Consider the following 14327-nt stretch of genomic DNA (forward strand, 5'->3'; position numbering starts at 1 on the left):
CATCCTCGTTTCCTTTCTTTTTCCTGTTATTTTGTCAGATCATGGATTTCTACAAATTTTGCCCACATTTGTCTAATCTAATCTCAATGGAGGCTGTGCTCTAGTCGACTTGTATGGAAAAATGGCATCAAAATGTATAATATTGAACCTTTTATTGTGTAGGAAATAGTTGAAGATTGTCTATCTGAAGGCTTAACATGACTACAATTTTAAAAAATTTTATGAGAGTGGAATATGGCGGGCATCAAAGTCATTCCATATTTGACTTGACACTCAGTTGTTAAAAATGAATCATGGATTTAATGTTTTAGCCCTTAAAGAGTAACCAGGCCCCAAACCCAAATCTGTGGTGAAGCCTGATGTAGGGTACTGAACTGGCCATCTGCTATTGGCTGATCTTTGGTGCCAGGTGATGTCACCACCTGTTGTACTCTATAGAAGGTGACATCACCTGGCACAAAGATCAGCCAATAGCCAATGGCCAGTTCAGTACCCTACTTTTCACCATTAGATGTCAGGCTTCACCACAGATTTGGGTTTGCGGTCTAGTTTCTCTTTAAATACTTCTTGGCTTTTGATATTTAAATGGTGAAAGCTTCTGACAAGACTATTTATTCGTTCTCTGACATGATCCGGTCCTGTCGGATCACGCGTGATAAGCTAAAAGAACGTAGGTGAAATCGGAAACCGTTCCAGAGGACTTGCCCAGTCGTTGTTTCTTTTGTTTTTATACCCCAGATATTTAATTGTCGTGCTGTCATAGATATACATATTCCACTCCTTCCCAGTGTATGAAGGTGTGAATGTATAGATGTGACCAACTAGAGTAGACCTAACCCTCCTCACCTCTAATGCGAGAGCATGCACCCCCCCCCCCCCCCATCCCGTCCCATACACCTTGTATTTTTTTTATTTTTAAATGTTAGTCTAGCTTTTGTATATTGTATACATATATAATTATTTTAAAATATGTGTGCTGCCATCGATATCAGTGGTGAAATTCCCGGTGTTTAGACTCCTTAAAGGGAGTGGGGTAGACAAAATCATTCAGAGAGTAAAAATACTTCCAGCTCTCAACCTCCTGTCCCTCCCAATTTTGAGATCTAGTCTATAACATTTATTTTACCTTTTTGTGTTTGTTTTTTTCTAATAATGTATTTTTTGTATATCCAAACCTCTATTTGTTGTCGTCTCTTCTAGCGAACTGTAAAGTGGCTTATCTCCTCTGTACATTGTCCCTCTGGGCAGGCTCCAAACCTGCGACCACATGGCTTTTATTAACTAAAACAACACTCAGTTCCAAAACTCCCCATTTATTTTGTTTTTTATTCTAACCCACTGCCATCCGTATGAAGCATTGAACGCTTTACTTCCCCACTGGATCTTCCTGCATATATATATATATATATATATATATATATATATATATATGTGTGTGTATATATGTATATATATATATATATATGTATATATGTATATATATATATATATGTACAAATCAACCTCCAATCTTAACGAAACCCATGTTTCCGTTCACACAGATTTTATTTTTTCAATCTCTAGTTTATTTTCAGGTCCGGTTGCAGTAAGTCGCCGACTTTAAGGCCTCAAACCAGATGAATAATTTCTTTTTGGAGTGATATACCAGGATGCTATTTTTGGTTAGGGGGGGGGGGGGGGGATATGGACAAAAAAAACAAAATGAACCAATGACTACACCGACCTCTGCTGGAACCAGTCTGTGTGTATATCTGTAGTTTTTGCTGTAATATATTTAGAGGCATTTTTTTTAATCATGGAAAAATATATTGGGCAATTCTTTGGGATTGCATGAGTTTCTAATAGTTTTCTTTTGTAGGGAAAGTAATATTGGCACAAGTGTTTTTTTTTTTTTTGTAATGAAATCTGAAAACTGGCATGTTCGATGGATGTCTTTCTATATCTCCTGACCTGTTGCGTTATTGCCGAAGGACTTGTGAAGTAGACAAGATGATCTCATCTTTTTGCAGTCAAACTGCATAGGTAAGCATGAGCTGACCTACTAAAGGCATGTAATAGAAGCCCGGGAGGAATGGGAAGTTATCGCGGAAAATAATATAGGACAGTTGAATCTGAAAAAAAAAATGAACCCGTTTGTAAAATATCTTTGTAAATTCGTCTCGGCATGGTTTTCACAAAGGATGAACCACTCTATTCTTTGTCTATCATCATGTTTTGATACTCACTATGGCCAAATCATTACTGCCAAGGCAACATGAAGTCCTATGGGTGATGCTTGCAATGCACACATCTTGGATGTAGGCTTCAACACACAATAATACCTTTTATTCGATCAGTTTGACAGAATATTGCAAACCCAGTTCTGCAAATCGAAAGAACTGACTTCCGTTTTCAGCGGGTCGAGGAGTCTGGACGTCTGTGTGCCGTATGTAACCGTTGTTTTCTATTCTCCACAAAGACAAGAACGCATTAATATGTATCTCACGGTTATGAAATAACCAGTAGCAAGAGCTGCATAGGAATGGACCGATATAAGAGGGGAATGATCTAAATGGAGAGATAAAGGCTGGGATGGGATTAAGAGAGGGAGGGGGGGGAGAGATTGGTGCCAATGACTGAAGTGTTAAAGAGTTGCCCATTTACCTCATCATGAACCTGGGAGGAAAGACAACTTGTCCGCTGTGTATAGATCCTTGTAGATTGGTCTTTCGGTGTTTCGTCTGCTCCTTACATTTTTTGTTAACTTTACTGTTATTTCTTATGAATCTGATCTTGTACATTTGTCATAATAAAATGGGTTTTAAGCCTGATGTTATCTTCGTCTTGTGTGACCTTTGACATGGGAATCAGGCTACTTGTGTTTAGAAGCAGATTGGTGGCTGGTCGTTGGTATTCATTTGTGTGTGGTCACTATCCGTATGATTTCACTTGGTTTATCGTTTTAGAGAATACACTGCTCCCATAATCTCTGTTTTTTTAATGAATTTGGACGACAATAATACTAGTTCAGTCTAAATTGGGATCATGCATACAAATTTAGTATTGACAGATTTACCTCAGTTGAGTCATGAGGTGTGTTAAATTGGATGTAAAAATGAAGCATGAGCATAGGAAAACAAATGAATAATGGTTCAACCAGAAAAAAATGACATTGTCACCTCTCCAAACAAACATTTTACATGAAAAAAGAATGGCGATTACCCACGATTGATGATAAATTGTAAGGCTACAACAACAGAGGTGATGGGAAAAGAAACTATATCAATTAATTTAAACATTTACGTTTGTGTTAATAATGCAAGATCATATCTGCCTACATATGACAAGTGATAAAGAGTAAAATCAAATAGAAGGATTTGGTAAAAATGGTAATGATTCGACTACATTCCAGTTCTTCTACACTCATTTTCATTTATTAGGCAGCAGCCCTTAGAGAACACTCCCTTCCTGTTGACATAACTTATGCAAACACACTGAAAAAGATTTGCTGTAGCCTATATGAAAATATCACCGACTGCATTACAGTGGGTGAGATTTCACAAAACCAACATGGTAGTTGGTTGTGTGAGGTGGTGCGCTTTGATAAGAGTAACGTCTTATGTAAGAGTTTTTGCCTTAGTCTGCTCTTACCAAATCCTGTTGGCAGTGGTTGACCCAAGATCACACATGCTGCATTCATGTCCCGTGGAAAGACGGTAGAGACAAGCTTCCTCCTGGAGAATACTGTTCACCTCAGCTTTCAGATGTAAATACTACTAGAAAATACTGTTCACTCAGCCTTCAGATGGAAATACTACTAGAAAATACTGTTCACTCAGCCTTCAGATGGAAATACTACTAGAAAATACTGTTCACTCAGCTTTCAGATGTTAATACTACTAGAAAATACTGTTCACTCAGCTTTCAGATGTAAATACTACTAGAAAATACTGTTCACTCAGCTTTCAGATGTAAATACTACATGGGAAACCCTGATTTCTCTGACATCACCAACAAGGAAATACCTGCAGTCAAATGATGATGATATTCATTTCAAATAAACAAACCAAATAATCAATGTCATTTTGTGATCACAACTTTTAAAATAAAAATTGTGATTGCCATTACAATGTCTGGTTTGCTGTAAAACGTGAACTCAAAAGTGTCATCACTAAGTGTGTGTGTAGTACGAGTGAAAAAGCTGATCAGGAGCAACCAAAGTCCACAGAAAACTTAAATCACGGCGTCTTCAAACAACACAGGAACACTTTCGAGTCGTCGCTTTTGAGCGCCGAGTCGTTCAGCCGGTGAACGCAGCAGCAGCAGTAATCCCGGTTTGTCAGATGAGCTTGGATTGACCTGCGTGCCAGCAGATGGCCCAAACCGAAGCAAGGCCACAGTCAGCGTCACCACCAGCCTGACATGTTGACACACATGTTCCCCAGATGCCTTTCCATTTCCAGCCAGCGTCAACATCTCTGTGTCTCATGCACCGGTTCATGAACTTGTCACTTCGACTCACTGAGCCTGCTTGGTGGCTTACGTTACCGCCGCACAGAGCTTGACTCGAAGAACACAGTGGCTGAACTTTTTGTATGCTTTTTAAGATCAGGTCTGCTAATAGTTCATAATCTGGGGTGAAATTTTGCTTTGAAGTTAAAGGAGAATTCCACCCTCAGATACTCTTACACTGTTCCATAGCTTCAGTCTGTGATGTTCAATGCATTCCAGGAGTTACTTTGTGATGAAGTGCGGTAATTTACCTTTTTTGGTGTACCCACTTTCCCTCAACCTGCCTCATCTACTTCTACTTTAGTTAGTGATTTCCTACATCGCCCAGAATGCCTTTCGACAACCACCAGAGAAGGGACATGAACATGTTAAACCTGCAATAAGCGATATCAGACCTTGAATCCTGAAACTACTGTGTGCTATGTGGAGATTTCATTGAGACATAATGATATAAACCAATATCCACACAGCAGCCAGCTGTGTTGCTGCTTTCACCTTTTTTCTAAAGCTTGTTGTCAATTTCTGATCCGGAACGAAGCTCCTCCCGACCCATTCAGTAGCTTTTCATTGTTTTAAAACTAGCTCGTCTCCTCCCTCTCCCCCTCCCATTCCTGAAAAAAATTCTTGTAATGGCGGAATCGATGAAGCGAGCGAGTAAACTTGTTAAACTAGTAAACTTGCTACCTGCCTCTTCACTTGTCATTGTGGGACATGTAACCTTCAGCGGGAGAAAAATCTGGCAAAGCAAGTCTGGTAACCGGCGACACTTCTCGTATGTTTAGCTTAGCTATTTGCATGTGTCCTTCATAGGCCTCCGTAGTGCAGTGGCTTTGCTGGTTGTTATTTACAAATGGGTTGCGGTTTCTGTCGCCCTCTAGTGGTCAGAAAATGTCGCTTATTGCAGCTTTAAAGGTGTTTGTATGGCCATATAAATATAGCTAGTTAGAGAAATAGTTCAGGAACATTGGGGTGTGTCTATGGTCGTGGCCACGCCCCTTCACACCCACTCACAACACAACATGCCTTGTGGCTGCATTGCATTCTGGTCTATTGAAGCTGCTGTCGGTGGAGAAATTGGTCTCTCTGCCTCTTCTACAATGGATTTCTCCCTGTATGACACTTCTATCTATTATTGGATGGAGCGTCTCTATCTGTGTCTTTATTGCATCCAGCCGTCAGCATGCTCTTGGGGAATAAGTGATACTCAGCCATGTGAAATCAACCTCATGTTTGTCTCATGTCGTTGTATTGATCTATGTTGCAGAATGAACAGTGAGGCTGTTGTTTGGTATCTGGCTCGGTCACTTGCAAACTGATCGGTGGGAGTTAGAGCGGGAGAGGGGAGGAGGAGAGGGCACAAAGGTCACATTGTGTAACAGATGCCATGCCGGCCAAAGTACTAGCTCCTCTGGAGTTGGCACCAGCTTTTAGTCTTTTTTCATGGGCCACTGCAGACTACCTGGAGGTCTAATGAAAACAATCACGACAACTGTCACAGTACTGGACACACTGTTTGATTGACAGGTGATATCTGGGAAGAGCAGTGCAGAAACACCACAGCGATGAGCGCTGAGCAGCAAAGATAGCGACGAAATCTTCCAGGATCTTCCAACAACAAGCCTGCTGCCGCCTCAGACCGGCAGCCTCGCCAAACTGGCAACCTTTTCAAGTGGCATTTTGTGTTTGCTGTGTCTTCGGGGGCTTGGCTCTGTGCCAGCTGGATGCCCAGTCGTTTTCCAGCCCGCAGCGTTGTCCCAGACAGGCAGCTTTGTGCGTCTCTAGCGGGGGTCTGGCCCTGGTGCCACACTGAGAAAGGCTTCTGGAGGGGGGCTTTTATTCAGGTGCACAGGGAGAGACACACTCGAAACAAAAGCTGACCTGACAAAAGCATTTCAATAACACGGAAGCGGATTAGGGCCACATGAACATATTCTGTCAGAATTCTGAGGAAAAAAGTCAGAATTCTGAGATTAAAGTCATTGGCAGTCTGTCCAATGGAGGCTCATCTCTCAACTTAGTACCATTATTTTGAATTTTATAAAGGAAATTAAGGAATATTTGATATTTCTCTATGAATAGCCCCAACCTTTTTGCGCAAAACCACATGTACGTGTAACTTTACATCCCACCACACCAGCCTACATTCCACCTGCCCTTCCCCCAACCTGACCTCTGACCCCAAACCCCCCTGCAACACTCTTCACTCTTTCACAACTCCCACACCTTCCCAACAATCTTCAGACCTGCCCCCCCCCCCCCCCAAAACATCAAAAGTAATAAAGAGTGTATACTGTAGCCTACATTAATACCCTATGCCTTATGTGGTCAGCTATTTGGCACTGTTCTAAGCATATCCCAGGCATCTGGTATATGATCATCATCTATCATGTACAACACAAAAAGTTTATGAGCCTACAAATTCAGTAAATATTTTCCCTCAACAGGTGAACACTATTGACCTATAACGGTCAGCTGGGTCTATATTACACATCAGCCTGGCGGTCACAGCTCTACTGAGCATTACAAAGAGTATATACATAGAATGTACATTCAAATCTACATGCAACAACATAAAGTGCATTGTTGTAGGCTATAACCCATCTGATTTAAAATTGATGATTCTTCATTCAACTTTGTTCGTGATTTCAGCTCAGGAAATTGATGATTCCTTTAACTGACCCGTGCCACGGACAAAGGATGTTCTTCCTGTGGCAGTGAGGACGTTCTGCCCTGCTGAGCGGGTGATTAGCTGTCAGCTGCCTTCCATGGGATTTATTACCTGGTGTCATATGCACAATCGTTGCATTACTTAAGGCCTGTAAGCGTCTTTATAGACTAAGCCACTTCATGAACCAAGTCTGTGCCCTACAAGGATCAGAACTTACTCCATGCATTTCCATCCTACTAACCGATAGTTCGTTGTTCATTTGTACTGCTGGAATCTCAGCTACGGTTGCAACCTATGTTCTTTTACACATGTAGGGTGATATGCATAGTCTAGTGTCTTTTGTATGGCCTGCACTGTCCTCTTGCACTAAATGTGAGGTCTTGTTCTCCCTGTACAGTGTGTCAGTGCGTACTTATTTGAATTGTTTCTGAATTTGCATTAATGCATTTGCTTTGGGATTCTGCCGCACATTTCCATTACGCGTTTTTGAATTTGCATTGTTTCTGAACGATGCAAACAATTTATCTTAATGCAATTGCCTTGAGCCCTTGAAGTGCATTTGCACCCATCGGCCACCGTATCCTATACATTCACTGTACCTGCAGAACTGAATAGCGTTTTTGATCAGAAGTGATTCTGATTTACAGTGTAAAATAACTTCTAAAGCACAAATGATTTTTGAAGGTATAAAATCATGGTGTATAAACACTCAAAGATGCACACTTGGTCTTTTCAAGAGAATGTTTTTAATCCAAAAAATTGCACTAGCTATTAGAAATACATTGAAATTTTAACAATAGAAAACTTAGATTTTAAAAATGTGTATTTTGCTTAAAGATATGTCAGCAATTCATGTGATGATCTAAATTCGGGGTTTATTCAAACCTAAATGGAAATGGAAATCAATCAGTATAAAACACAAATGATGCAATACATTGTGACAGGATATAGCCTACATAGTGGTGGAATTTCATTGAGACTTACAGGGTAATACTCTGAAACTCAGCATGTTTCGTTATATAACCGAAAAATCAAAGATCCAGCCTCCATCTACTGACTGTGAAGTCTTTTCCTCTCAAAACACAAGACAGTCTAGAGGTATTGTAGTTGTACAGTTGTAATGTCCATAGTTCACAGAGGAATTAAAGTTGCCACATACTTTTGACACAAAAACATGAAAAACATGAACCCTGTGAAAAAAAATAAAATCTTCAATATACTGGTGTAATGAGTTTTGAAGCTTTAAATAAACTGCCACAAGTAGAGAATTTGATAATTAAAACAGTAGAAGACTTTACGCTAGAGACAGATTGTTATGCACAGGTATAATATTTGACTACAGCCTGAACTCAATGTTTGTTCATTTTTCACTTTTTGTCAATCTTGAAAGTGTGCGGTAACCATCAGCCAGTCCTTTAATGCATATTCAAACATGATCTATAGCATGAAAAATAAGACATAAGCTAATATATTTGTGATTTTTACCCGTTTAAATATCAAGTGACAAAAAAACAATCTGTTGCAAAAATAAATCATATCTGAAAAATTAGTGTTTTTACAATTGTGAAAAAGTACACCAACACCACAGAAACTATAACAGACCAAACTGCTGATTTGCTGTGTTGATTCACATTTACAATACAAAAAGCCCTTTTCTAGGTTTACTTCAAAATGTAGTGCAGCTTTAGATGACTTTCATCATTCAAAGTCTGGCTGTGTGCTTATTGGGCCATATCACTAGGCTTGGCATGAGGGAAATGTCTCCCAATGTGTCCCACTTTGTGCAGTCTCCTCATTTTAACTAGTGATGGTGTGGTAGTAGATTCCAGTCTTGGTACAGAAATACATGAATTCAACAGTGAACTGTTTATCTTGTGAGGTAATCATAAAAAAAAAGATGCATATACTCCTTTTCTACTGTTGTGCTGATTGACAAAGAAGACTTCTCATGGAGAAAGTCCCACAAAACTTCAAGAGTAGCTGAATTTGTTAGCTTACATATCCATTCTAAGAAGTATTAAAATCACATTTCAACATCAGTGAATGAGCGTCCATTGTATCAGTCACTGATAAAGTCAGAGAATTAGGATCCATGGTGTTAGCAGCAGGACTGTGCGTTTGAATGTAGATCATTTAAGACGTACGTTAGTGTTTGAGTCACTGTAGGAAAAAAAAAAACCTACACACTGATGAGAGCCTGAGCCGAAGTCACAGACCGGATGACTTGTCCTGCCCCAGTGTCCCCGCTACAGAGTCTTCTCTTTCTGGACAACAGGGACGTCCAGCGCAACGGTGCTCTTCCCAGAGAGGAAAGGGATGATTTTCTCAAAGAGCAGTATGCAGCTCGCCATGCCTGGGAACAGAGTTAGAAGATAGAGGGAGTTATTTTGGTAGATGTCTGGAACCACACAAGGCTTTGGAAAGTACATTTGAATAACCTAATTTAAAAAAAAACCAACTAAAACAACAAACTGGGACACAGCAGTGGAAGTACTGTAAGTGGAATAGAACAGAGTCACCTGACATGGTGCAACATTAACACTGCCATTTTTAATTTTACAGCCTACAAGAAGGTTATGATGACTTGGTTATATCATCATGTGTCCCTTTACACCCTTTACAGAGTCGGAACACCCTGCAAAAAGATGACCCGATTCTGTGAAAAACATTATAGGCAAGCTAAGTAAAAACAAAAAAAATGTATAAAAAATACAAATCACAAGTTTCTAACATAATACTGACCCATGCAGTCATTAAATGTTAGCCGTAGCGGAGCTTTGTAGGCAATATATCCCCATCAGTGGTAACAGCATTGGCATCAGTGAATCACCAATAGTAATGGTGGTGTGGTTGTCTTCTCTGGAACGTATAGTAGGGTTAAAACTGCAGCTATCGTTTCCTTGTGACCACTATCACGACTTTTCTCTCAGGTTTTCAGAAAATGAACCTGATATTTTGACACTGGAAAGATTTTGGTTTGTCTAAAGGGTCAATTTAAAAAAGGTGCTCTGTGTAGCGTTTTAATATCAATAAATCATTACCACATTAATTCTGAGACATTAGTATAATTACTGTAAACAAACAAGACCATTGCAGAGAAAATTGCCAGCCTCTACACTGCATTTTACATTATGAGCCACTGGATCTAGTTTAATAGATCCATGCACTGGATCAGATTTGGAGGGAAATCTGCTGGATTGCTTTACGGCACAAAACAGGAAGAGGGCGCTGTTCTTCCAGAGCAAACAGAGCTAAAGCTTTCAGAGTTTCTCAAAAGGCAGATGATGGAAGGAGTGAAAAGCCGATGAAAAAATAACTTCCATGTTGATCCTCTTCAGTAAAGACAAAGTGAAAAGGTTTGGCCAAAGCAGCAGCATCCTCTTTGGGACAGGAAGCCACAGGGTTCATTTTGACAAACACTAACAAATTCCCTCCAAATTCTTCATGTAATGTTTTCTAATGTTTGAGAATTCAATAAAAAGTAACTTTAGCAGCGTTCCTTACCTAAGACTGGGCCCAGCCAGTAGACAAAGCAGTACTCCAGGTAGGTGTGTCCGCTGCAGGGGAACTGGATGGAGAAGGCCAAGACGGGGTTGAAAACAGCTCCTGAAATACTACCGCCTGCACAGAGGAGGACAAATACCACGGGGTCAAGACACATGGCACACAGTCTCTAATTGACATTCTTAAACTGCAGCATAACAACCTAATACTAACAAAGACCCACCGCTCCTCTTGAACATCCACTACACAAGATACCTGCATATACTGTATAATCACATATAAATACATTACAGTGAACAGAGTAGAATAACACTCACTAGCACTTTAGAATCCTGTACATGCCCTTTTCCCTTTCCCTATTCTTGCTGCATTTTTATTGTTTCATTAATGCTGAAGATGCAGCCTAGCCTTGTGGGGCTTGGTCTACAACTAAGGGTAGTCTCTAATTAAGGATGCTCAATAGTATAATTAAGATTGGTATCTAATTAAGGGTGGTCTAGAGTATAATAAAACTTTGTCTCTAATATATGGCAGTCTATACAAATTGGTCTATACCAATGATTCTTAATCCTGGTCCTGAGGAGTCAAGAGTCCTGCTGGTTTTCTATTTTCCCTGATAGTTGATTACATCCACCTGGTGTCCCAGCTCATTCAGCCCCTGATTACACCAGGTGGATGTAGGACTAATTAACTACCAGCTAATTAAGGGCGGTTGACAATTTCAAAATCAAGCACGGTCTGTAAACTTCCCTTAATGAGAAACGCCCTGGTTTAATTGGGCCAGCACTTCAGGCTGTGTACTTTACTAACCTGCGTAAACCAGAGTTGTGATGACAGCAGCGATGGCGTGAACTCGCAGTTTCTCGTCCAGTTTGTGAACATGCAAGACCGCGGCTTGGACCGTGAACGCGCAGGCCAGCTCCACGGCGGCTGCCTCGACCACAGTCCCGCCGAGGGGGTCGAAACATCTGAACCCAAACCTCTGGTGCCGGAGGTGGAGGTCGGACAGACCCAGCGACCACACGGAGGCTGCGGCGAACTGCGCGGCGACCGCGGCTACGAACTGGCCGGCTATGATGACAGCGGCACCTTGGACGCTGGCGCTACCCCGGTAAACGCTCTCCAGAGCCCCGTTGGGGTTGCACGACGCGCCCCGGAAAGATAAGATGTGGATGACCGTCATGGTGTAGGTGAGGGTCAGGCCGACCGGTGGCTCCACCTGGCCCGATTCGCCCAGCAGTTTGAGCTCGTGCGTGCAGAGGCAGAGCTGGAAGGTGGACGCCGCTTCCAGCAGGTAAATCCAATAATCTCCGGGGGAAAGACGAGCTGCCGCCCGGCGGGTCGCCTCGCTGAGCAGCACTGTTGCTCCGAGCAGCGCCAAGGAAACCGCGAGGTCTGCCATTTCTCTGGCTCTTCAGACGGCTCCCCTTGGCTTTTTGGGGCTACTTTGATGTAGCGCAGTCTGTTTTAACTTTACTCCCTCGCGGCATCAAAGTCCATCCACGCTGCACAGCTGCGTCAAGTGACTAGTTAAGAGATTAAAACCGGAAGAAACGCTGTTTTGCCTTCACAATAAAAGCATAACATTTGGCACAGATATTGGCGCTCTCTCTAGTGGCCATGTTGGAGGTCCTAGCTCTTGAGCAAATCGTGGTCAGCTCGCTATCGCTGTTTGCTTATCGCTGTCTAGTAGTTTCACACCACAGCAATCTTTTTCAGGTATCTCTGGTCTTATATTTATCCATTATTTGCTTGTGGCTAATTCTTCCATGGACCTCCATGATGGAGCCAGCTGTGGATGCTAGGAGATTTGTGATACAACTGCAAAGCCTCTGTTGGTCTTTGTACAAGGGCGGAAAGAGCACCAAATATCATACTCAATTAGAAGTACTGTTACTTGGCTCAAATTTTTAAGTAGAAGTAAAATTAGTGTAAAAATCTACTGTAGTAAAGGTCAAATGTAGCTCATTAAACTGTACTCAGAGTAAAGTTAATGTTGCTTTTTTTTTCAAAATGGAACATTGATACATCTTTTCCATGCTATGCTAAAAGGATAAGAGGACACTGAGCTTGTACTAGACTCACAAAGGGCATAAACAAATTGAAGCCACATTACTCTTCTCTCCCCTGCTGACTGACACTTCACTGCTAATGCTGTGGTAGTCCCTGTTCCCAAATCCAGTTACCCTAAAACTCTTAATGACTTTAGACCGGTTGCTCTCACATCAATTTTAATGAAAACCTTCGAAAAACTGGTAAAGTCAGAAATCTTAAGGAAAACTGAGCATGCACTTGATCCCATGCAGTTTGCTTATAGGCCACACAGGAGTAGAGGATGCCACTTTGCTTAACTTACTTGTTAAACACTTGGAGGGAAATGGGTCTCATGCTAGACTTCTATTTGTTGATTTTTCCACACAATTCAACCCCATATTTTAACCAGCAGGCTTTTAGAACAATTTGATTTGAGTAACAATCTTGTGGGCTGGATCCTTGACTTTTTAACTAATGGGACACAAAGAGTGAGGGTAAATGGAATTCTGTCTGACCAAGTTTGCGCCTCAACTGGCTCCCCACAAGGATGTGTGCTTTCGCCCCTATTATTTATCCTCTACACAAATATGTGTCAGAGCAGGTGTGAAAATAGGACCATCTTAAAGTATGCAGATGACTCTGTTATTGTTAGTCGGCTCCAGGACAACGAGACCTGCCACGGCCCGGTCATCGACGACTTTGTCAAGTGGTGTGAGGAGTCCTATCTTCAATTAAACATATCTAAGACAAAAGACATGATAATTGATTTTAGAAGACATGCCCACACACATGAAGTCACATCCATTAAGGGCCAGACAGTGGAATGTGTGCAATTTTACAAATATCTTGGGACAATTATTGACTCAAAACTGAACTTTGAAGAAAATTGTGAAGCCGTGTGCAAAAAGGGGCACCAGCGTTTGTTTTGTTTGAGGAAACTGTCCTATTTCCACATCGATAAAACCATGATGACCTTATTCTACCGTGCTTTTATTGAATCGATTTTATCTTTTTCTTTGGTGTCATGGTTTGGAAACCTATCTTTAAAGAACAGAAACTCTCTGAATCAGATTGTGAAATGGTCTAGTCAGCTGATTGGTGAGTCACAGCTTAACCCAGCGTCCCTGTACACCAGACAGTTACAGTGGATAACTGACTCGATCTTAAATGACAACTCCCACCCTCTGCACAGTGAATTTCAGCTTCTTCCTTCTGGACGAAGGTTTATCGTCCCAAAGTGCAGAACAAAGCGGTATAAAAATAGCTTTGTTCCAGCAGCCGTCACTCAGATTAACAAGTCGTAGCAACATTGCACAGATGATGATTATTTATTTATTTATCTTTTAGTTTTAGTGGTTTAGTGATTATTGGAACTTTGAGCCTACTTTTATTATGTTTGTCTACTGTTTGTGTTTCTAAAATGTGTGTCAAGATGGATGACTCTCTACTGCAAACCAAATCTACCTACGGGTACAAATAAAGTAACCTGAACCTGATAATTGCCCAATTTCTGATGCATATGGAGAAGCTACAAAATAGTTAGCCTACTTTGCAATGGATGTGATTTAGCAAAGTACAGTACTTTAGTCGAATCAAGATTAGGTAATAGGAATAGGTAAAATTAATAACT

General features: G+C 41.1%; 1 protein-coding gene across 1 annotated transcript; it reads right to left on the reverse strand.

Moving 5' to 3' along the window:
- Positions 1-9277: 9277 nt before the first annotated feature.
- LOC139916381 (aquaporin-11-like) lies at positions 9278-12151 on the reverse strand. The gene is made up of 3 exons (XM_071905235.2): positions 11474-12151; positions 10664-10780; positions 9278-9512 (listed from the first exon to the last, which is right to left on the reverse strand). Exons 1-3 carry the CDS (start codon positions 12063-12065, stop codon positions 9406-9408), a joined length of 816 nt encoding a protein of 271 aa, XP_071761336.1. The 5' UTR covers positions 12066-12151; the 3' UTR covers positions 9278-9405.
- Positions 12152-14327: the final 2176 nt, after the last annotated feature.

This window comes from Centroberyx gerrardi, chromosome 11 (genome assembly GCF_048128805.1).
Source record: "Centroberyx gerrardi isolate f3 chromosome 11, fCenGer3.hap1.cur.20231027, whole genome shotgun sequence".
NCBI classification, from domain to species: Eukaryota; Metazoa; Chordata; class Actinopteri; order Beryciformes; family Berycidae; genus Centroberyx; species Centroberyx gerrardi.

Coding starts and splice junctions, on each gene's coding strand:
- LOC139916381 (XM_071905235.2), bottom strand. CDS start 12,065: ATGGCAGACCTCGCGGTTTCCTTGGCGCTGCTCGGAGCAACAGTGCTG. Junction 10,781..11,473: donor CACAACTCTGGTTTACGCAG/GTTAGTAAAGTA, acceptor TCCTCTGTGCAG/GCGGTAGTATTTCAGGAGCT. Junction 9,513..10,663: donor CTGGCTGGGCCCAGTCTTAG/GTAAGGAACGCT, acceptor CTCTGTTCCCAG/GCATGGCGAGCTGCATACTG.